General features: G+C 44.6%; 1 protein-coding gene across 1 annotated transcript in view; it reads right to left on the reverse strand.

The window, feature by feature from the left end:
• FAT3 (FAT atypical cadherin 3) overlaps nucleotides 1–23,315 on the reverse strand; it is a 466,547-nt gene that overhangs the window by 33,107 nt on the left and 410,125 nt on the right. Inside the window, exons 19-21 of the mRNA XM_070943674.1 lie at nucleotides 16,864–16,998; nucleotides 14,737–14,894; nucleotides 2,006–2,474 (exon numbers count right to left, since the gene is read on the reverse strand). Coding sequence (XP_070799775.1) covers nucleotides 2,006–2,474; nucleotides 14,737–14,894; nucleotides 16,864–16,998 — 762 coding nt within the window. The remainder of the gene's footprint in view (nucleotides 1–2,005; nucleotides 2,475–14,736; nucleotides 14,895–16,863; nucleotides 16,999–23,315) is intronic.

Raw genomic sequence — 23,315 nt, forward strand, 5'->3', positions numbered from 1 at the left:
AAGATAAGTCAATATGTCTGACCGAAGACAAATGGAATATATTATACCATTGACGGCTCTGTGAATTAATGCTGCGCAGAAAGATATGCAAGATGTTTCCAATTTCTCTCTGCAGCTGAAAATCAATCGACAAATGGACGGAGGGTTGGCATGCAAAGCTGATGGCACAGTACCAATATCAGTTAGACTTGTATATCGTCGCATAGTGTTTTACAGCACGCTCTGGGCAGTCAAAATGTAAGCATTATCTGGAATTCAGGGGTGGGTTTCACTTACCTTTACCACCAGTTCGCTGCGCTCATGCTCGTCCATGCATGTGCTTTGTTCACTTGTGTGCCTTCCACGCATGCGCCTGGCCTCAAAAATGTGCCTAAATAGCATGACTTGGAGCCACCACCCATGATCGCCGCTATCAGTTCACCCGAACTGTTGCGAACCGGCTGAATACCATCTCTTATTTGAATATTGTCCCCTCCACCAAATCTGGGTCCTCATTTTATCAATCTTGGAAGGATGGATGTAAGGCTGAGTCCATAGCAATAGCAGTTAAGACTTACATACCGCCCCATAGTGCTTTACAGTACTCTCTGAGCAATTTACAATGTCAGCATGTTGCCCCCAACAATCTGGGTCCTCGTTTTACCCACCTCAGTCGGTCAGGATCGAACTCCTGGCAGGGAGCAGGGAGTTAAGGCTGCAATACTGCATTCTAACCCGTGCGCCACCATGGCTCTCTCTCTCACAACCTTGAGAGCCAGTCAGGATCGAACTCTAGACTGTGGGCAGTTTGCCTGCAATTCTGCACTTTTAACCACTACACCACCAGGAGTTCAACTAAGCTCACCCGTTCTTGTGGTCTGCCAGCAGCCTGCGGAGCTGGCAGCGGAGTCAGACAGTGAGGAGGCTGAGGAAGAACATGGGCCAGTCCTGGAGGCTGGGGAAGGCCCGGATGAGGGCTCTGCATCAGAGGCAGAGATGGGGCCAAGGCAGTGGTGAAATGTAAAATTTGTTACTTTCAGTTCTGTGGGCGTGGCTTGGTGGTGGTGGGGGGTAATATGACTGAGTGGGCATGGCCAACTTTTTTTTTTTAACTTTTGAAGCCATTTTTTTCTACAACCTCTTTGGCTGAAGAGGTTGTAAAAAATTGCTTTTAAAGCCTCTGACGATCCCAGCTGACTTGCCTCATCGGCAGAAGCTTTTTTTTTTTTTTAAAGTCTCTGATGATCCCAGCTGAGCCGCGCGATCATCAGAGGCTTTTTTTTTTACTTTTAAAAGCATTTTTTCGGCCAAAGAGGTTGTAGAAAAAATGCTTTTAAAAGTAAAAAAAAAAAGCCTCTGATGATTGTGCGGCTCAGCTGGGTATCGGGGGGGGGCAGGGATTTTTGCTACCGGTTCTCCAAACCACCCACCTCCATCGCTACTGGATCAGGTGATCCAGTCCGAACCGGGAGCATTTCACCCCTGGGCCAGGGCTATCTGGGAGTGATGTGTGGACTCTGGAGCCTCCAGAGGCTGACAGCAGAGAGGCAGAGGAACAGGAGGAGCCTGTTCCTAGTGCACGCATGAGAAAAGCTGCCAGAAGGCAAGAGCAGCTGAAGCAAAAAGGACGACTCGGGAGTAGGGCCAAGAGATGATTGGCCCCTCCCAGAAGGCTTAAAAGACCAGCAACAGCTCTTGGGCTCTTTGTCAGAAAACAACGTTGATAGATTTGTTTCTTGTCTTGCTGCATTTATTTCTTGTCGCCGTCTTCTGCTTCTGAACATTTGCCAAGAAAAGCCTTTGGCAGTTTGTCACAGTAGACCAAGGTTGGTGATAAGGTTGAAGAATTGTGTTATGAAGAATTTGTTTTGAATTAGTTCGGACTACGCTGAGAATGAGTTAATTCTCAGCTGTTCTAATAAAGTCTGTTCGTTTAGAACTGATTGTGTCTGATAATACCTACTTGGGCCTGAGTCACAACACCCCTCACCCAGAAAATTCCCAAGTACAAGGCGCGAATACTCACCCCCAGATGGCACACTGATACAGGTTCCTCCGTTCTGACAAGGGTTACGCTCACAGGGGTCAGGATACAGCACACAGCCAAGCTTCAGTTCGGTTAGTCCCACCACCTCTGCAAAGCTGCTGCGTTTGTTCTGGAGAGGCAACTCGTTGTTGTTGAGGATGATGGAATCCAAACATCCTTGGAAGCCGCTCAAGACCTGGGTGGACCTCTTGTCTGTTAAGCTTCGGACGTTATCCACCTGGACCTGGGCTCCGAAATAAACAGAGCTATCAGTGCTCAGGGTCTGGAAATAAAGGGGAGCTTTGCGCCTCTCCACGTAGCTATCGTCGAGCGAGAGGCTGGTGAAGTTTCGGTTCAACTCGAGGAAGACGGAATGCCAGCTGCCATCATTCACAGTCCTGCCTGAAATTCCCAGGATGCCCGGGCCAGCGCCACAGTCCAACTGGAACCACAGTTTACCGTCCACAACCTGCAAATGGTAAGTGAAATGTCAGGAAAACAGAGCTTGTAACAGCGGAGATATCACTGCCCCAGCATTGGTTTTGGCGGTGAACAGCCAAAATTAAAAAAACATACAATATAAACATTAAAATACTATAAAAACAAAATTAAATTTATATTGGCTTCCCCCAATTTAAAACCCCTTACCCATAAAATTCAGCAATTAAAAGATTTTTAACCCAGCCCTGCTTGCTGAAATAAAAAAGTCTTCAGAGCCCGGCGGAAGGTCCGGAGGTCCGGGATCAGTCGTATCCCTGGAGGTAGCTCATTCCAGAGGGCGGGTGCCCCCACAGAGAAGGCTCTTACCTGGGGGGGGGGGGTCGCCAGCCGACATTGCCTGACCGACGGCACCCTGAGGAGGCCCTCTCTGTGGGAGTGTATTGGCCGGTGGGAGGTTATCGGTGGCAGAAGGTGGTCTCGTAAATAACCGGGCCCTAAGCCATAGGGCCCGGTTACATAGAGCGTATTCCAAAACAACTGACAATGTAAGATTTGCTCCCTGGTTTACTTCTGAGCCAAAGGAGTGTTTTGTTTTTTAAAGCATTAAATGAAGTGCTGCCTTTCGCATGGTTTTTTGTGCTTCTCAGATCATGGATACATGGGCTGCTCCATGTCCTAGTCCAGAGGTCGGCAACCTTAAACACACAAAGAGCCACAAAAGTCCTAACCGGAATCCCCCCGTTCAATTCTGGAGCCGACCGGAAGTCCAGTTCCCCTACCATACAGTCTCCTCCTAGTGCGGCATCCGTTTTCCTCTACCTGTCCTAACCGAAAGCACTATCAATTGTGGAGCCGACCGGAAAACCTGCCCTTTGTCATAGAGTCTCCTCCTGGTATGCCGTGCTTCCCACCCAACTGGAAGCTCCTCCCAAAATTGTGGTGGCGACAGGGAGCCGCAGCAGAGGGATGAAAGAGCCACATGCGGCTCCAGAGCTGCAGGTTGCCGACCCCTGTCCTAGTCCTATGAGAAACACAGGAGCAAATCTTCTACATGGCAATACTCCGTGGTTTATGATATTAGCAAGATGTGCTTCCAAACATATTTCTTTCCTTACTTGTGCAAGGAAACATGCCTTTGATTTGGAGGAGAGAGGATGCCAAGTATTTTCTTCTCTATCTTAAGAGGGAGACAGTCTACAAAACAAAATTCAGGAATCCCCCAAGTCCTTGATGGCCTAGTAGAGAACCTTATATTAAGATGCAGTTCCTTGATGATAATGGGACTGTCTCTGAAGGCCATCTCTGGGAGACTAATGGGACAGCTTGTGCAATTGGCTGGCCATGTGAGAATGGACTGCTGGACTAGATGGGCCGGGTGTTGTGGCTCCGTCCTCCGAGCCTATCTTATCGGAGGAAGAAGGCTCTGAACATGAAGGAGAGGAGTTGGCCAGGCCTCCCTCTCCAGGACCCTCCTCTTTGGCAATGCCTCAGGTGTCTCCCGAAGGAGAAGAGATTGGCCAGGAGCCAGGTGTTTCCGAGCCGTCGGATAGTGATGAAGAAACATTGTGGTTGGACCCACGCCAGCATCGGAGAGACAAGCGGGCACAGCAGAAAAGGAGGCGTGCCAAAGATTAAGCTGAGTCACTGGACCACACCCCACAGGCTATAAAAGGGAGTGTGGTGGCCATTCGGATTCTGTGACGGACAAAGCTAATCTCTGGCGAGGCACTTGCATCTTCGGACACAACATCTATTTGCCGTGGATTTAATTACAAACTGTGTGTATTTTTGTCTGTGTTATCGGAGTAAAAGCTCTTGGCAGGCAGCCACGGAGTTGCTGCCAAGTTCCTTATCACTGACGTTGTGTGTTTGAAGAGTTTATTTAACCCTCGGCTAGCTGGTTGGGTGTGTGCATGGTACGGGGACAGAACACCGGGCTTCTGATCCAGCAAGACACTGCTTATGTTCTTAAAACAGCCCAAAGGCAAAAAGGATTTTGATTTCCAAGAAATGGTAAACCAGACGTCTTCAAAAAAGCAGAGACCGCAAGGACTGACAGCCTATTGTAACAGAACCTCTCCAGATAAAGGAGGAGAGATTGACCACTTGTGCTTGAGAAAGCAGCTCCTTGCGAGGAGATTGCAGGACAACAGTTTTCCACAGGTCTGAGCTCCAGGAAATGATGGAAGTCATAAAGGCCATCAAGCTTTCAACTGTGATAGAGCCTCTTATGGACACTAAGCCTCACTTTCTAAACTTCTTTGAATTACTTCAAACTTAAAAGAGAGCTTCAATGCAACGAGGTTGAAAAACCACCTGGTGAGTTAACCTTTGTTCAAGTACAAACGTGAAATTAACTGATAGCCTAAAGAATTTAAAGAAATTGAAGTAAATGGCAAAATGCTTAACAAGTTAGTCTGAATGGTCCTTCGCATAAATCAAGCACAGGCTTTCCAGAATATCAGCTTGTTTAATAGACTCCTGGGGAGAGGGGAACTAAGATTGTCTGTTAAATATGAAAGGCCATTGAGAAAATGTATATCATTTGAAGATGTTATGCAAATGATACCAATTACATGATTTGCCTGATCACTGTGCAAATGATGTAAATGGACATGAGGTTTGCTTTGTATCACCAAGCGCAACACAATTTTTATGGAATTAAATCATCTTGTACACTGCCTGGAAATTTAATTCATCGTATATGAAGACCCATGCATTAGGATCAGATAAATTTGAGATTTCACTGAATATTTTTGAAGCAGGTTTTAAAATAAAATAAAATATAGGAACACAAATAGTTTGCCCCGTGATTTCGTTAAAAGAGGTAGCATTTCTCTTCCCGATGTCCAAGAGACAAAAAATAGCTTTGAAGAAGAAACAGAGGGAACAATAAATTGTGGAATACAATGGGAGCATCCGAGATGAGGATTTTAGCATCAATATCACCTCCCAGGTATGGTTTAGACCAGGGTGAAATGCTCCCGGTTTGCCCGGATCACCTGATCCAGTAGCGAGGGTGGCGGGTGATTCGGAGAACTGGTAGAAAAAAATCCCTGCGCCCCCCCCCCCCAATGCCCAGCTGAGCCACGCGATCATCAGAGGCTTTTTTTTTTACTTTTAAAAGCATTTTTTTCTACAATCTCTTCGGCTGAAGAGGTTGTAAAAATGCTTTTAAAAGTAAAAGTAAAAAAAAAAAAAGTTGGCCACGCCCACCGTCACATTACCCCCACCCCCACCAAGCCACGCCCACAGAACCAGTCGTAACAAATTTTACATTTCACCACTGCTTTAGACAGAAAATGCACAGAAAGTCGATTATGTGCTGAAAGTTTCCTTGAAATGAGCTTGATTCTCGATTACTCCATAGCCATATTGTTTTCTTGGCAAGTACTACAACTTTGCATTGCTTTCTTCTGAAATGTTCTTTCAGCTTCACAGTCTAATACAGGAGTGTCAAACTTGCGACGACACATTGTCATCACGTGACGTATCACAACTCCCCTCCGTTTGCTAAACCGGGGATGGACGTGACTAGCACGTGAGCATCCGGCCTGCGGGCCATGAGTTTGACACCCCTGGTCTAATACATAGCCAGAGGATTTCCTTGTGGCCTCCCAACCAATTACAAACCAGGTATAATCTTTCCAAATCAGTCAATGTTGACTTAAGTGCATTATACATCACTGTAGACTTCGTATTAATTTGATTTATATGCCGCCTTTCTCCGGAGACTCAGGGCGGCTTACAATGCATTAAGCAATAGCCTTCATACTTTTGTATATTTATACAGTTTATTGCCCCCACAAACTGGGTCCTCATTTAACCTATGTTAGAAAGGATGGAAGGCTGAGTCAACCTTGAGCCTGGTAAGATTCGAACCTGCAGAAATTGCAGGCAGCTGTGTTAATAACAGAGTGCATTAAACCACTGTACTACCAAGGCTCCTGTAAGGATATACTTACAAATAGAAGTTATCTGACACAGACATTTCTCCAATAATCCTTCCTACAAAATAGGATACGTATTTCTGGTTTTTATGCTTAGAAACAGAGGGAAGGAGGGAGGGAGAGAGAGAGAGAGAGGGAGAGAGAGGAACGAAACGAAACAAAATTCCATTCTGATTCCTCTTTCCATTTTCTTTTCTAGAATTTCACTGATAATCCTGCAAAAAATTTTACTACTGCAAAGTAAAAACGGTTACCGAATACGGCATTTTGTCATTTTGCTAGATAATACACAGTGAATCTAGAGTTTCTTTGCAATGATGGAATATAACACCAGGTGGAGTCTGTCCTAAAATCAGCACATCAAGTTGATTATGAATGATTGCTGAAAAAAACGGTTATTTCCCCAAATTAGACTTTTTTTTCTCCCCTAATTTCCACACTGACCCAATATTCCTTAATTCATTCTTAACTCTTGAGTGACGATGTCTACACATCATGCATTTTAAAATAGGGATTCTTGTTGCGAAGCTGATATTTTGCAAAGCCGGTGTTTGATTTATGAGAAGGCATTTTTCTCCGGCTTGAATTTGAATCTGAGCTGGAGAAGACTTCTTTCTATACTTGGCAATGCTGGCTTCTTTGGAGGCAGATACAAAAAGCCAGAAAGTGAAGTGGATGGAAGTGGGCCACCTGTTCCAGTCCATTCTCAGCCATACAGGTTGATGGACTATTAAACGCACCACAAGGAGCTCCTCAAGGAGACAGAAACAGAGAGACAGATTAAGAGTTGGAAGGGACCTTGTAGGTCATCTAGTCCAACCCCCCCGCCCAAGCAGGAGACCCTACACTATTTCTGACAAAGGAAAGGAGATACAGAAATGACAAGACAACGAACAAATAATCTGGACATTTATCTGACTTGAAATGTACTGACTGTCTTCAAATGCTCCTGTTCTGGCTACAGATAGTCCTCGACTTACAATGGTTCACTCAGTGACATTCAAAGTTACAACGGCACTGAAAAAAGTGACTTATGACCATTTTTCACACTTATGACCGTTGTGGCATCCCCACGGATTTGAATTTAGATTCAAATGCTTGAGAATTGACTCACATTTATGACGGTTGCAGTGTCCCCGGGTCATGGGATCAACTTTCGCGGCCTTCTGACAAGCAAAGTCAACGGGGAAAGCCAGATTCGCTTAAAAACCGTGTAGCTCATTTAACAACGGCAGTGATCCACTTAAGAAACGTGGCAAGAAAAGTCGTAAAATGAGGCAAAATTCACTTAACAAATTTCTCACTTAGCAACATAAATTTGGGGCTCAATTGTGGTCTGCCTGTATTATGGCAGAAAATCCTGAGCATGTTGAGATTATAAAAAGAAATCTATCTACTTCCTTCCTTCCTTCCTTCCTTCCTTCCTTCCTTCCTTCCTTCCTTCCTTCCTTCCTTCCTTCCTCCCTCCCTCCCTCCCTCCCTCCCTCCCTCCCTTCCTATTATGGCAGAAAATCCTGAGCATGTTGAAATTATAAAAAGAAATCTATCTCCCTCCCTCCTTCCTTCCTTCCTTCCTTCCTCCCTCCCTCCCTCCTCCCTCCCTCCTTCCTTCCTTCCTTGTCACTGTGTGTTAAAGGGCTGGTGTATAAGATTTATCATTTTAGATGTTCTAAAGCAGAAGTCTTCAAACTTGGCATAACCATAGCAATGCTGGCTGGAGAATTCTGGGAGTTGAAGTCCACAAGTCTTAAAGCTGCCAAGTTTGAAGACCTCTGTTCTAAAGGAAGAGAGCAGGCAGGATCTCTGGAGGTGTGTGCATCAAAAATGCCGAGATGTCAGTCATGACTGGGTGACTGAAGTTCTGTCACCTCTTTTATCTGCATCCTATTTGCATTTACCTGCATATAAAAAAGGGTAAAGGCTTAGACCAATGTTTCTCAACCTTGGAAGCTTGAAGATGGGTGAACTTCAACTCCCAGAATCCCCCAGCCAGCACTGCTGGCTGGGGGATTCTGGGAGTTGAAGTCCACCCATCTTCAAGCTTCCAAGGTTGAGAAACACTGGCTTAGACTCTGTGGTTGAACAGGCCATCTTGACTTTTTGGAGCCCCCCCCCCGCTCCCCCCCCCAGAGATTCCTGGCAGAGAGAGAAGGACGGTATGCCAGCTTCTCATAATGGGAGCGTCTTTAGAAACCTGCAGGAGACGGTCTCTCAAATAGTCCGGAATGAAATTATTTAGCACTTTAAAGGTTAAACAAACACTTGAAGTGCAGAAAACAGATGGGAACCATGGTAGGATTTCCAACGGAAGCAGCATATAATCCGTCTATTTTGCATTGGCCAAATTTCTCCATTTTATAGCAATTGCACTGTCCAATGGTCAAGAGCCTTGATAGTACAGTGGTTTAGTGCACCCTGTTATTAACACAGCTGCCTGCAATTTCTGCTGGTTCGAATCTCTCCAAGGCTCAAGGTTGACTCAGCCTTCCATCCTTTCTAAGGTAGGTGAAATGAGGACCCAGTTTGTGGGGGCAATAAGCTGACTTTGTAAAAAAAATATACAAAAGAATGAAGGCTATTGCTTAACGCATTGTAAGCCACCCTGAGTCTCCGGAGAAGGGCGGCATATAAATCAAATTAAAACAACAAAAAAAAGATATTCTACATGACGGGTGTCAAACTCAAGGCCCGGGGGACGGATCTGGCCTGCGGGGTGCTTAGATCTGGCCCGCAGGCCCGCCCTGGAAACAGCGAACGACTGGCCCGTGGTGCTTCTGCCAGCAAAAACAGAGCTCGGGGGTAGGGGGGGACACATGCGGCAGAGGGTTGCAGGAGGCCGTCACAGCCGAAAACGGAGCTTGGAAACGTTTTCATTGGCACAGCGCTCGGGCCACCACAGGTGCTCCCAATACGAGTGACGTCGAGCTGGCCACGCCCACCCTGGCCACGCCCACCTTGCCCCCCCTGAGGTCAAACATGTGGCCCTCAATGAAATTGATTTGACACCCCTATTCTACATAATGCTTGGAAGTTTCAACTGGTCCAGAATGCAGCTATACAGGCGTGATGGCATGCCTTGGTATATCCATGTCACATCTCTGCTCTGCAAGGCTGGACTTGGTTACTATTATGCTTCCAGGTGCAATTCAAGATATCTGTTATGAACTATTGGCGAACCTATAGCACGCGTGCCCAAACTGGCACACGGAGCCATGTTGCTTGGCACGCTCGGCATCGCCAGGTCCTCTTCCGGGTTTCTGGCGCACATGTGCAGGCGACGATCAGCTGACCTTTGTGTATGCAGCAGTGCTGGAAACCGGAAGAACTGGTCTTCCATTTTCCGGCGTGTGCATGCCTGCCAGCAAAGCTGATCAGCATGTGCGCATGCGCAGCAGTAACTGGAAGACTTGCTGGCCGGAAGTACCTTATCCGGCACGCGCATGCCCCCTGGGCAGCTCCATTTCGTGGTCGCTGCCCTGACAAGTGCAAACACAAAGTGCTCCCTTTTTGGCACTTGGTGCCATGCGCGGGCACTCCCTTTTCGGCTCTCAGTGCCGAAAAGGTGTGCCATCACTGATCTAGGGCCTGGCAACTTGAGGGACCTCTCATCTCCCATAGTTGGGACTCTGAGGACACTGTTCTGTCCCCGTCTCACATGCACACACACCAACAGACGTCCAAGAGTTAAAAACCAAACCAGCCGACAAAATCCTTTTCCTTATGATAACGGAACTTGGCAGCAACCTAGTGGCTGCCTGCCAAGAATTTATTACTCACGAAGAGATAATGTCTCTCCGCTTCTGGTACATCTAAGTAAAATGTTCAATAATTACAGAGTAACTTAAATCCAAATATAATCCAGCAAAGTCTATAGCAAAAGTCTGGTAATGCAGAATGGCGTGGAAGCTTTCAGTTTTGCTCGTCACAAGGCTTGACTGGCCACCACGCTCCCTTTTATACCCTGTGGGGTGTGGTCCAGTGACTCAGCCTAATCTCGGGCACGCCTTTTCTTCTGTTGCGCGCGCTTATCTCTGCGACGCTGGCATGGATCCAGCCAAGAGTCATTACTTTCATCACTGTCCACCTGTGGCTGCGTGGACGTGCTTGGCCCCGGCCCTATCTCTTGCCCTTTGGCGGACACTGAAGGCATTGCCCAAGAGGAGGGGCCTGGAGAGGGAGGCCTTGCCAACTCCTCTCCTTCACTCTCGGAGTCCTCTCCTGTCGATGACACAGGCTCAGGTAACGGAGCCACAACAGACACAGATAAAGCTCCAAGTGCTTCAACGACCCTCTAAAAAGAATGCAAATGACCAGCTGTCTGCAAGGAGTATAAATCCTTCCATTGCCCACTATCCTGTCAAAGCTGAAGAAGCTTCTTGGATGAGAAGCGAAACGTCTTCAAAGAAAAACCAGAAAGTCCAGTTGCCTCCTGAAAAAGAACCTTTGGGACAACCATGACCTGGATGACTGAGAATCTCTACAGACTTTTAGCAATACAATTTGGGATGAACACCCTTTGGATGGTGTGGGAGTAGGAACAGATTTCCAGAGGAAAAAATTGCAGACTACAGGAACCAGGAGCACTTGCTTCTCCTTGAACCAAGTTCCCTGGATTTTAGCCTAAGGTCTCCGAACGACACGTGCAGTAAATCCAAACCATAAATTAAATCCCCATGATTTAATAATTCCCCACGAATCAATAATTCATATAGACGGTACATGCACCTACGCACACCTACACAGGCAGTCATTAAATTGGGCCAGGAAGGAAGGAACTTTTAATACACAAATTGGTGCCCTTTCATTGCCTCACCAAATAGGCGGAATGAGACGAATGGCCCTAATAAATCATTTTTGGAATATTAGCCTAGCAAAAGGTGCCTTGGATGTCAACCATATCTGCGTATCAGCATTAGTAATAAAACCATCAAATGGTCCTTCAGGGACTTCCCCTCCTTGACTTGCAGTCACAGTTCCTGAATGCAAAAAGACTGCCTCATCCACCCCATCCAGGGGAACGTTCAGTTAGAAGGATTACATTTCAGGATCATTTGACCAAAATGGTAGATTTATTAAAATATTACTTCCTACAGCTCCCGCCACACTGGGATCACTTCCAAGGGCTGTTTCAGCAATGAACGTTTCAGGCAAGTCTTGATTGGTGTAACAGATGACAACTACAAAGTTATCTGAATTGAATTCTACTGAGTGTATGTAAATGTATTTATTATCTGACTAGACATACTCATGTTTCCCCGAAAATAAGACCCTGCCATAGAGCTTGCTAGCTGTTAGAAAGGAAAAAAGCCCAGAACCGAGTAGATGTGATTCTACTGAGCTGGAGCTAGAAAAAACCTTGGTTACGTAGGGAAAACCTGGCTAGAAGAAAAACACACATAAACCCTACGAAGAAGTAAGAAAATTGATACTGTACCTTTACAGGGAGGATACATAAGATATGGGTGTGGCCTACTGATAAAAGCAAACGAGCTAGAAATAGATCTATTTAGGTCTCCCACCTAGCAGTTAGAGCTTGCTAGCTGTTAGAAAGGAAAAAAGCCCAGAACCGAGTAGATGTGATTCTACTGAGCTGGAGCTACAAAAAACCTTTCTCTGGAGACTCAGGGCGGCTTACAGTGCGTTAAGCAATAGCCTTCATACTTTTGTATATTTATACAAAGTCAGTTATTGACCTCACAAACTGGGTCCTCAATTTACCTATCTTAGAAAGGATGGAAGGCTGAGTCAACCTTGAGCCTGGTGAGATTCGAACTTACAGTAATTGCAGACAGCTGGTGTTAATCACAATGCTATCAGTCTGCTGAGCCACCAGGCCCTATATTTTTTGAACCCCAAAATAAGCGCTTGGCCTTATTTTTGGGGAGGTCTTATTATTTTGGGGCGCGTGGAGCAAGATGGGGCTCCGCTTGCCATCTTACCTGATTTCCAGCTTTGCATTTAAATATTTTTGGGGAGGGCTTATTTTCGGGGGGAGGTTTATTTTAGCGCATGCACTCAAAAGCCCGATTGGGCTTATTATCAGGGGATGTCTTATTTTCGGGGAAACAGGGTACTTATACTGTATATACAGACCAATATATTTATTACAGAGAGTTCTTTGAAATTGCAACAGTTCATTCAAAGTTACGATGACACTGGAAAAAGTGACCGATAACTGTTTTTCACACTTACGACTGTTGCAGTGTCCCCAAGGTTGCATGATCAAAATTCAGAAGCTTGGCAACTGGTTTCACATTTATGACAGTTTGCTGTGTCCTGGGGGTCATGCAATTTGCTTTTGCGACCTTCTGATGAGCAAAGTCAATGGGGAAACCAGATTCGCTTAACAACCGGGTTGTTAACTTAAGAATTGCAGTGATTCACTTAACAACGATGGCAAGGAAGGTCGTAAAATGTTGGGCAAAATTCACTTAACAGCTGTCTTGCTCGGCAACCGAAATTTGGAGCTCAACTGCGAGGACTACCTCTTCCACACTTATTACAGGAGGAGGAGGAGGAGGAGAAGGAGAAGAAGGAGGAGGAGGAAGTGAAGGAGGAGGAGGAGGAAGAGGAATAAAAAGAAGAAGGAGAAGGAAGTAAAGGAGGAGGAGGAAGTAAAGAAAGAGGAAGAGGAAGAGGAAGAGGAAGAAGAAGAGGAAGAAGAAGAAGAAGAAGAAGAAGAAGAAGAAGAAGAAGAAGAAGAAGAAGAAGAAGGAGAAGTGCTACTACTTGTGGAGGGAGCAAAACTTAGCACATTGGAAGAAATTCATAATCTGTCCTTTTTTTATTATTCTCAGGCCATGCTCTGCTCTACAAGTGAGAAATTCAGTCTATTGCCATAGCTTGATCGTAAAAGTTAGAATAAATGAGCAGAGGCCAGGAAAGGCAATGACCCACGTAATAAGGGGTTGCTGAAAATTACTCTTTTGGTTTATAGCTCCAAAGGCTTTTCTCTAGAAATGAGCTAAAGGAAGAAGAATGTCTGGAGCAAAGGGAGTGAGAATCAGGAGCCTGCTCTGCATTTTAACAATAGGTGCTGTTACAGTTTTGGCTTTGCTTATGGTTGAATGTGGCTATTGTTGTCGCCTGTGGCTTCAGCAAATAGGTGTAAATTGAACCAAACCATAAACAGAAGGAACTTGACCCCTTATGTGTTAGTAAATTAACACTTCCCCCAGGTAGTACTGAACCCTGTGGTTTGAAGAGTGTTCTTCAAGAGTGTTGAATCAGGTCCTTTCAGAACACATTCAAGAAAAGCTCTTAATTGGGGAAAGTCTTTAGCAGCCAGGAAATATCAATACTTCTTTTCTAGCCTATTGCCCCCCAACAATCTGAGTCCTCATTTTACCCACCTCGGAAGGACGGATGACTGAGTCAACCTTTGAGCCTGGTGAGATTCGAACTGCCAAATTGCAGGCAGCCGGCAGTCAGCAGAAGTAGCCTGCAGTACTGCACTCTAACCACTGCGCCACTGTGGCTCATACAGCTGACAGGATTAACAATAAGACATTCAACTTCGGCACAGACTGACTCTGAATTAACCCAAACCAGGAATTTTAATTACAGGTTTGATCACAATTTGTTATACAAACCAGACTAGTACAATTGACCCATTGCACCAAGCCACAATGGCGGTTTCAAACATTATACCCCGGGCATAAACAAACCAACTACATTAACATTGGTGGCATTTGTGAATTAGGACATATGATGCTATTGGGTTGCATATGCAAATCGTTATCTGTATTGCATGATCTGCAATTTGCTATTTTTTTTAAAAAAAATAAACCTGTGTAAATTTCTGCCTTCCAATTTATTTTGGTTGATATTTTGGTTGCAAAAAGAAAGAAAAAGCGAAGAAATTTGGCCATCTCATACTTCTCCAAATGTAAGATACGGACTTTTCTTTGGGAAGAATAAAAGCCAAACTTCATTTTTGCTGTTACTCACTGGATCGCAAGGTCCATTAGAAGGAAAAACCTAAATCTTATCTGCAGCTAAATCTATTGTAAGAATTCTTCTACATCCTTGGCTTTAGCAGATACCGTAGTGAGGTAGAAAATAAGCTACTCAGTCTTGCTGTTGCCCTTTTACTCATCCTGGAGTTCATTTTAATTAAAAAAAAAATGTACATCATAGAAACAAGACATGTCCATTATGGTAGCTAAAACTGTAGTTTCTTTCTTTATCATTCTCAAAACTGGAAAAGCTGGATTTTTCTTGCTGAAACAAGAACATTTCTAATTGAGCCTAAAGAGAGAGAAACATATAATCCAGAAAAAAAAAGAAAAAAAGAAAGAAACCCAACCTGGGGGAAAAGATAAAACTGATTTTAATTACCTTCAGAATTATACAGGGATTTGCTCTGGTGTACATTATAATTCCGTTGCTTTGCAGAGTCCTCAGACGGAGGCCCAATTTGAATTCTTCATTCTTGCTATTTTCAGAAACCCGGTATTTGATGTAACTGTTCCCAGCAAAGCTCAGGGAAGTGTGTCCTGAAATAACCATTTAGAAAACAGATTACAGAGTTCTATTTTGTGCCTTCTGAAACCAAACATTGGAGATTATCCAATCCTTTACACCAAGGGGGAAAAGAAAGTTAATTAAGGAAGATGCTTGGTTAACAAGGCAGATAAGGAAGAATCTAAAAAAAACAAACAAAAAACAAACCACAACTTTGACAGTTTAAAAACCTGCCCCTGTAGTATGCACACCCCATGCCAGGAGTATCAAACTCGATTTCATTGAAAGCCACATCAGGGTTGTGTTTGACCTCGGGGGCGGCGGCGGCGGGGGGGGGGGGCTAGAGTGGGCGTGGCCAGTTTGATGTCACTCGTGTCAGGGCATCTGTGGCAGCCCGAGTACGCTGCCGGTGAAAACAGGCTCCCAAGCTCCGTTTCCGGCTGCAACGACCTCCTGCAACCCTTTGCCAGTGAAAACGGAGCTCACGAGGGTCGTGCGTGGTCCTCCCAAGCTCTGTTTTTGCTGGCAGAGGCACCGGGGGCCGGTCCTTCACTGTTTCCAGGGCGGCCCCGCGTGCCAGATCTAAGCACCCCGCGGGCCAGATCCAGCCCACGGGCCTTGAGTTTTGACACCCCTGCTCTATGCTGTTAAAGATCGATGCACTTCTTTCTTAGTAAGAATGATTGCTGTGCATAAAACAATAGTAATCTGTTGGTAGTGAATGAACAAGACTGTAAATCAAATATTAGGTAGGGTGGGTGTTGTTTTTTTTTGCTATTTTTATCATAACAACAAAAACAATGTTTGACCACACCCTTTTTGATTGACTGAGGAATTCTGGGATTTGAAGTTCGTAAGTCTTAAAGCTGCCAAGTTTGGAGACCCCATTTTAGAAAAATAATGGGTCATTATGGTGGAATGTAGCCTGGATTCCCAATAGGGAGGCCATCAAGTAGCTGCTTTAGTTTGGCAAGACTGATGTAAGGCCCCAAGAACCAAGAAAGACACCTTGAGTTACTTCTGAGTGGTTTCCTCCACAGAAATCTTCCCAAACGAAAAAAAACAACAACCCTACTTACATCATTAAATATATACTCTCAACTGCTAAGGAGGAGCTGTCTTAACTCTCTTTCTCCCAACCAAACTATCTAAACTTCACGGTCTCTTGGTTCTCTGGAATGCAGCCCCTCCCTCCTGGGAATCCAGACTACATTCCACCACAGTCTTTCTGACATGTTGAATTCAAGAGGGTTTAGAACAAGGGTGTCAAACTCAATTTCATTGAGGGCTGCATCAGGGCTGTGGTTGACCTCGAGGAGGCTGGGGGGGCGTGGCCAACTGGGCAGGTGTGGCCAGCTTGATGCCACTGACTGTGGCTGACTGGGTGGGTGTGGCCAGTTTGACGCCACTCCCCAAACTGCTGTCATGTTTCCGCTTTGCATTGGGTAGGCCGGGCCGGACCAAAGTGATATGAGCCGGCCTCTACATTTTCCAGGAGGACCCTGCCAGCCTTCTGTTTGGCACCCTTGGTTTAGATGAAAAGACTGACAGGACTTTTAGACCTGAACAGACCTGAATTTTAGCAAGGGGTTCTCTGGCTGGCTGCTGCGTGGGCGTGGCCTACTCGGCCTCCTACACCACGGCAGGGGGGGGGCATTTTTTACTTTCCTCAAACCTCTGGGAAGGCGAAAATGGCCTCTCAGGTTCCGGAAGCAGGAAACAAGCCCATTTCCAGCCTTCCTGAACTTCCAGTAGGCCCATTTTTCACCCTACCCGAGCCTCCGCATGAGCCCTGCACTTACCTGTATCCAAAACGGACCACGTGGGGACTCCTGGGAGGGGCGGGGCAGGGTGAGCAAGGCCAGCCAGGTGTGGAATTTGGGAGTTCTTCGAACTGCACAGAATCTTACCTAGAGGGTCTCCCAAACCCCTGCGAATCCCCAGCAGCCCACCCCTGGACCTGACCAAGAAGATACAGCAGCAGCAGAGCAAATTGTGTACCTGAGCATTCTCCAAGTTTTCCAGGTGGACACTGACAGATGAAGAGTCTCTGGTTGATTTCGTAGCCTACACACTGCATATCTCCTGGGCAAGGCTTTTCTGTGCAAGGATCATTAGCGCCTGGACACAGTCCTCCTGTTGTACAAGTGAGAAGGTAAGAAACAAGACTCTCTTTATCCACATTCGAAGTCAGATGTTCTTAATGTCCATTAACTTTTCACTTACATGATCTTCAGACCAGACAAAATTATAAATTGATTCCTTTGAGGACCAGTGGTGGGATTCTACTGGTTCGGACCGGTTCAGGCGAACCGTTAGCTTCGATTTTCAGCTGTGAGCCAACCGGTTCTCTCTTTCTTTCAAGTGGGCCCGCTCACCTGCCCCTGCTTTATACTTACCTATATTTCTGATTCTGAAGCCCAGCTGATCAGGGCGACAGAGTGGATTGACGCTCCTCAGCTGTTTTCCTTGCTCTCAGTTCAATTTTCTGCAAATTGTGCATGCATGCAAAGTGCGCGCTCAGCAAACCGGATGTTAAACCGGTAGGATCCCACCCCTGCTGAGGCCATGAACAGTCTCTAAAGGCAGTAAAGGCTGAAACCATAGAAAAGCTATAAAATGATTGCTTCCCTCCTGACCAAGTCATGTTAGCTGACTCCACATATCAATATAAATTGAACCTGAAATCTAAGCTGTTCTGGAAATCCCATAGCAGGAAAACATACAACAACAACAAAAATACACTATCAAAATGCGATTAAAAGAACAGAACCTGAATCTAAATAAAAGAACCAATAAATATTTAAATAAAAGGGCAAGTGCCTGAAAATACAGCTAGAGTCTATGGAAGATTGAATGGAAGATAAATAAATTAATGAAAAAAAGGTTGGGTGAATTGCAAATTACAACAGTACTGGGATACGTCTGATTTACTTTGCCCGTGTCATGCATGCAAATATTATTGGAGAAGTTAACGATGCTAGGAATGAACAGGAAAGGTGAAGGTCTCGGAACAGAATGGAATAACATAGTTGGAAAGGACCTTGGAGGTCTTCTAGTCCAACCCCCTGCTTAAGCAGGAGACGCAATATCATTCCAGACAAATGGCTGTCCAGTTTCTTCTTAAAAGCATCCAGTGATGGAGCAACCACAACTTTTGAAGGCAAGTCGTTCCACTGGTTAATTGTCCTCGCTGTTAGGAAATTTCTCCTTAGTTCTAGGTTGCTCCTCTCCTTGATTAGTTTATTCCACTTGATTAATGGGACAAGAAGAAGGGGCACCAATACGGGCTTGATAACATCAAAACTAATACCTGTTCTGTCCCCGTACCCCACACGCACCCCCACAGACGGCCCGGAGTGAATAAGCCACACAACAAAACTCTTTGAAGATAAAGCTGGCAGCAACTCAGTGGCTAGCTGCCAATTCAGACTTTACTCACACAAAACAAAGATTAGACTGCCAGCATTCCGATAAAACAGGCAGAGTGTCAACAATACAAGGATTAATCCAAATGCAGTCCGATAAAGCAGGCAAAGTCCAGTAACACAGAGATCATGGAGTATTTCCAGTTTTTGCTCGTCACAAACTGAACCGGCCACCACACCCACATTTATACCCTGTGGGGTATGGTCCAGTGACTCAGGTAATCTCTCGCACACCTTCCCCTCTGTTGTGCACGCTTCTCCCTGCGCCTCTGTCGCGGGTCCAGCCAGCACTTATCTTCTTCATCGCTGTCTACCTGTGGCTGCGGGGACGTGCTTGGCTCTGAGCCTATCGTTTGGCCTTTGGTGTCCTCCGGAGGCATTGCCAGAGAGGAGGGTCCTGGAGAGGGAGGCCTTGCCAACTCCTCTCCCTCATTCTCAGAGTCTGCATCTGTCGATAGCCCAGGCTCAGGCAACGGAGCCACAACAATACCGAGATGAATATCTAACAACTGAAAGAAGCTGTGCTTGGAAAGGTAGCATGGAGATCACTTGCCTACCAAGTCGCCGAGAGTAGGCCGTGACTGAATGGTTAAAACAACAATACACAACAACACAATACTGGGAACTTATCTGCCTAATCTAAGAAGATGGATATGGCTAGAAGAAAGGTCTCTGAAGAAAAATAAAACTAAAGTGGCGGCTGGTTTATGGCAGTTTTTCACACTTACTTCCATTGTAGCATCCCCAATCATGGTCATGTGATAAAAATTCAGACATTTGGCAACTGAGCAGGGGTGAAATGCTCCTAGTTTGGTCTGGTTTGCCCAAACCGCTAGTAAAAAAGTCCACTGGTTCACCGATCCGGTAGTAAAAAATGTAAAAAAAAAAAGTTCCGACAATGAGCTGAGCGATGCACGATCGTTGGAATTTTTTAAAAAAACTATTTTAGCATTTTTTTACTACCGGTTCTCTGGAACCGGTAGTTAAAAATGCTTTAAAAAGTTTTTTTTTTAAAAAGTTCCGAAGATCGCGCGTCGCTCAGCTCATCGTCGGAACTTTTTTTAAAAAAACTTTTTAGGCTTTTTTTTTACTACCGGTAGTAAAAATGCTTTTAAAAAGTAAAAAAAAAGAGGCTCCGATGATCACAGCTGTGGCGTGCGATCGTCAGAGCCTTTTTTTTTTTAACTTTTAAAAGCACTTTTTTACAACCTATTTGGCCGAATAGGTTGTAAAAAACTACTTTTAAAAGGTAAAAAAAAGGCTTCAAAGATCGCGCGCCACAGCTGATCACCTCCCCGCACGCTGTTCTACTTACCCCATGCCTCCTTTTGGTGTGCATTGCGCGCGGGGGCACCTCACATTTGGTGTGTGGTGTGTAGTGTTCATGCGCGTGCAGCGCATATTTGGCGCACAGCGCATATGTGCAGCCATCGAACCGGTAATAAACCGGTTCAGATTTCACCACTGCAACTGAGTCATATTTATGACAGTTGCAATATCCCTGGGTCATGTGATCACCTTTTAAAACCTTCTGACAAGCAATGTCAAGTGGGAGGCCACTTAACAACCGTGTTACTAACTTAACAAGTGCGGTGATTCACTTCACATCTGTGACAAGAAAAGTCATACAATGGGGCCTAAACTCATTTAACAACTATCTTGCTTAGCAATGTAAATTTTGGGTTCAATTGCGGATGTAAGTCAAGGACTTCTTGTATAGATACCTGCAAAGGTCATAAATGTGAGGATTGTTCATAAAATTGCTTTCTCATTAGTGCGGCAACTGTGAACAGTTGCTAAATAAGGCAGTCGCCAAATGAAGATTACCTCAAAACATAATAATTTCATAGAAGGCAAATAGTCTGCCACAACTTCAGTATGATATAATGGTTAATATTTTAGCCCAGGTGATTGTGACTTGATTATCAAATTTTTCTTTTCAACTATTTTCATTAAAAAAAAAGAATCTGTTGCCTTCCTACTTTCTGGTGCAACAATACTGAATAATTAACAATACTCACCATTTTAAAATATGGGTTGAAAAGTTAAATATCATACTTCTGATTTAAAAACAATGTATTTCGTTTTCAAAATAAAAGTAACATGATAATATTGTTTTTTTAAATGTTAAGTATATATATATTATAGCTGAATACCCGTGCTCCGCTATGAAACTATGTGATTGGGCTTGATAAATCGACACTTACAGCTTGAAAATTAATGAGTAGTTACGATCGGCCTCTCCTCTCCCCTTCTCTCTGTCAGCCTTACCTCACAGAAGCCTATCCTATCCTATCCTATCCTATCCTATCCTATCCTATCCTATCCTATCCTATCCTATCCTATCCCCCTTCTCTCCCTCAGGCATGCCCCACAGAAACCTCCCCTATCCTATCCCCTGCTTGCTACTGTGAAAGTTAAACTGAAACTCCTCTCCTCTGCTTGTGTTTTGCATTTGGAACAGATTTCTTTTCAGGTGGGGAGGGGGAGTAGAACTCCTTAGCATCAGAGGGCTGTTTGGAAAGGGAAACAGTATTTGCTGTGTGAGGAAGAAGGAGACAGGAAGGAGCCTGGGCATGGCTTTGCTCAACTGTTCTTTAATAAAGCTGCTTGCTACTGTGAAAGTAAAACTGAAACTGAAACTCCTCTCCTCTGCTTGTGTTTTACATTTGGAACAGATTTCTTTTCAGGTGGGGAGGGGGAGTAGAACTCCTTAGCATCAGAGCATGTTAATAGTAATATAGGAAATACTAATGCTCTGATGGTCATTTCAAAAAATTCTTTTTTAGTGAGCACCTAGAAGCCAAGAGGAATATACGTGGCAAATTTCAAGTTTGTGGGCTTTACGGTTCTGGAGATTTTGTGATGATGCATGAGTGGTATTTTGCTTTTATATATATAAAGATTCTATTATTGTAACTGATGCCATAAAGGATGTAGGCCAAATGTGACTCCAGCCAACTTGACATATTTGGTGTTGTGAAGATAAAATGGGAATGGGGAGATTCACATAGGAACAGCTACTGTGTTTCTCTGAAAATAAGCCCGGGTCTTATAATAATTTTGGCTCAAAAAGATGCATCAGAACTTATTTTCCGGCTAGGTCTTATTTTTTTGGGGGGGGGAAATACGGTACTAAATGTGTCCGTCTGCCTGATGATCTTAACTGGGGCTTATTTTGGGGGTAGGATTTATATTATGAGCATCCTGAAAAAATCATGCTAGAGCTTATTTTCTGGTTGGGTCTTATTTTCAGAGAAACATGGTACATAGGAATATCAAGTAAAGTATTTGAATGAAACTCCTGTTCCTGGATAATTCCATGTTTATGGAAGTAATTTGCCAATGTATCATATATTTTTTTGGGGGGACTTCCCAATTTAGCCAATAAGTCTATATCTTTTCTAGTATCTTCCACGCAAGCACTAAACAAAATCGAGTCTGTTTAGCTTTTTGAGATCAGATCAGTTTGGCGCTACCATTTAATGGGTGTAGAAATCTAATAACCGATCAATAAACAGATTTTAGCCTCATTATCAAGGTTGCTTCCTCCCTTGCAAATATTATCAACCACAGTGAATAAACATTACGGAGTTAATTCTTATTTTCACCATGTGTTTTTGAAATAAGCTCAGAGAATTAAGCAGCAGGGTTATAACGTATTTGCTCCCAAAACCAACAATGAATAGTTAAAACAGTCTCTTTAGAAATTTCTGGTTATCCAGCTGATCATGCTGACACGTTTCATGTATCATGATATCACATCAACACTGCCTACAGATCTGTATGCACAGGATATTTGTTTTCAGAACACAATTAAATTTTATGTCACGTCAGGCAATAATTCTCAACGAGTCTCTCTGAGCCTGACAGAGAGACAAGTTAGGTAGGAAAAAAAAAAAAAAGGCAGCAAATATACGTTGGCTTTGTGGGAAGACAACCCTGCTGAGATTTTGGAACAGAGCACCACATGTTTTTACAACCTTTTAACCTTTGGTAAAATCTTGACACCAAGCAGTGAAGTCGAGATGCAGCCTTGTAATCAATCATTGCCATGTTTCAGTTGTTTCCTACTTGAGACACGAGTGAGTTCCTATGAGGCCAAGAGGTATATAGGAAGAAGCTAATAATTTAATATGACAGCTCTGTGTGACACAACATTCCAAGACAACTATCACCATGTCCTGGCACCTCCCAAGTGTCCGATAATGCCAATCTTTTCATCATTTCAGACAGAAGGCAGAAATGGAGACGGTGTGTGAAGGAAAATGCTGTCAAGACTTCTGTGGGCCTTGATTGGAAGAATTCAGAGGCTGTGTTGAGGCAGAACGTCCATAGATCTGAAGTACAATGGCCGCAGAGCAAAACAGTTGTTCAGGCAAACATCTCTATGATGGTAGAATCCCTTGGAACCCAAAGGTGTTTTTTCAGGAGGCAACTGGACTTTCTTGTTTTTTCTTTCTCCAATCCCTTGGAACTCATAGCAACCAGAACCTATGTGAATTACAAAACTCCATGCTAGCCCCTGGACCATAAGAAAGGCTGGGTGCCAAAGAATTGAGGCCTTTGAACTATGGTGCTGGAGAAGACTCCTGTGAGTCCCTTGGACTGCAAGGCGATCAAACCGGTCAGTCCTAGAGGAGATCAACCCTGACTGCTCTTTAGAAGGCCAGATCCTGAAGAGGAAACTCAAATGTTTTGGCCACCCAATGAGAAGGAAGGACTCACTGGAGAAGAGCCTAATGCTGGGAACGATTGAGAGCAAAAGAAGAAGGGGACGACAGAGAACGAGGTGGTTGGATGGAGTCACTGAAGCAGTCAGCGTGAGCTTAAATGGACTCCAGAGGATGGTAGAGGACAGGAAGGCCTGGAGGAATGTTATCCATGGGGTTGCGATGGGTCTGACACAACTTCGCAACTAACAACAACAACAACAACAATGCTAGTCCCAAATATCTTAATATAAGAAGCTTCTTGGATGAGAAGCCAAATGTTTTGAAGGAAAAAAACCAAGGAAGTCAAGTT

Source organism: Pituophis catenifer, unplaced genomic scaffold (genome assembly GCF_029215685.1).
Source record: "Pituophis catenifer annectens isolate HBS135680 unplaced genomic scaffold, rPitCat1.0.hap2 SCAF_4, whole genome shotgun sequence".
Taxonomy (NCBI): domain Eukaryota; kingdom Metazoa; phylum Chordata; class Lepidosauria; order Squamata; family Colubridae; genus Pituophis; species Pituophis catenifer.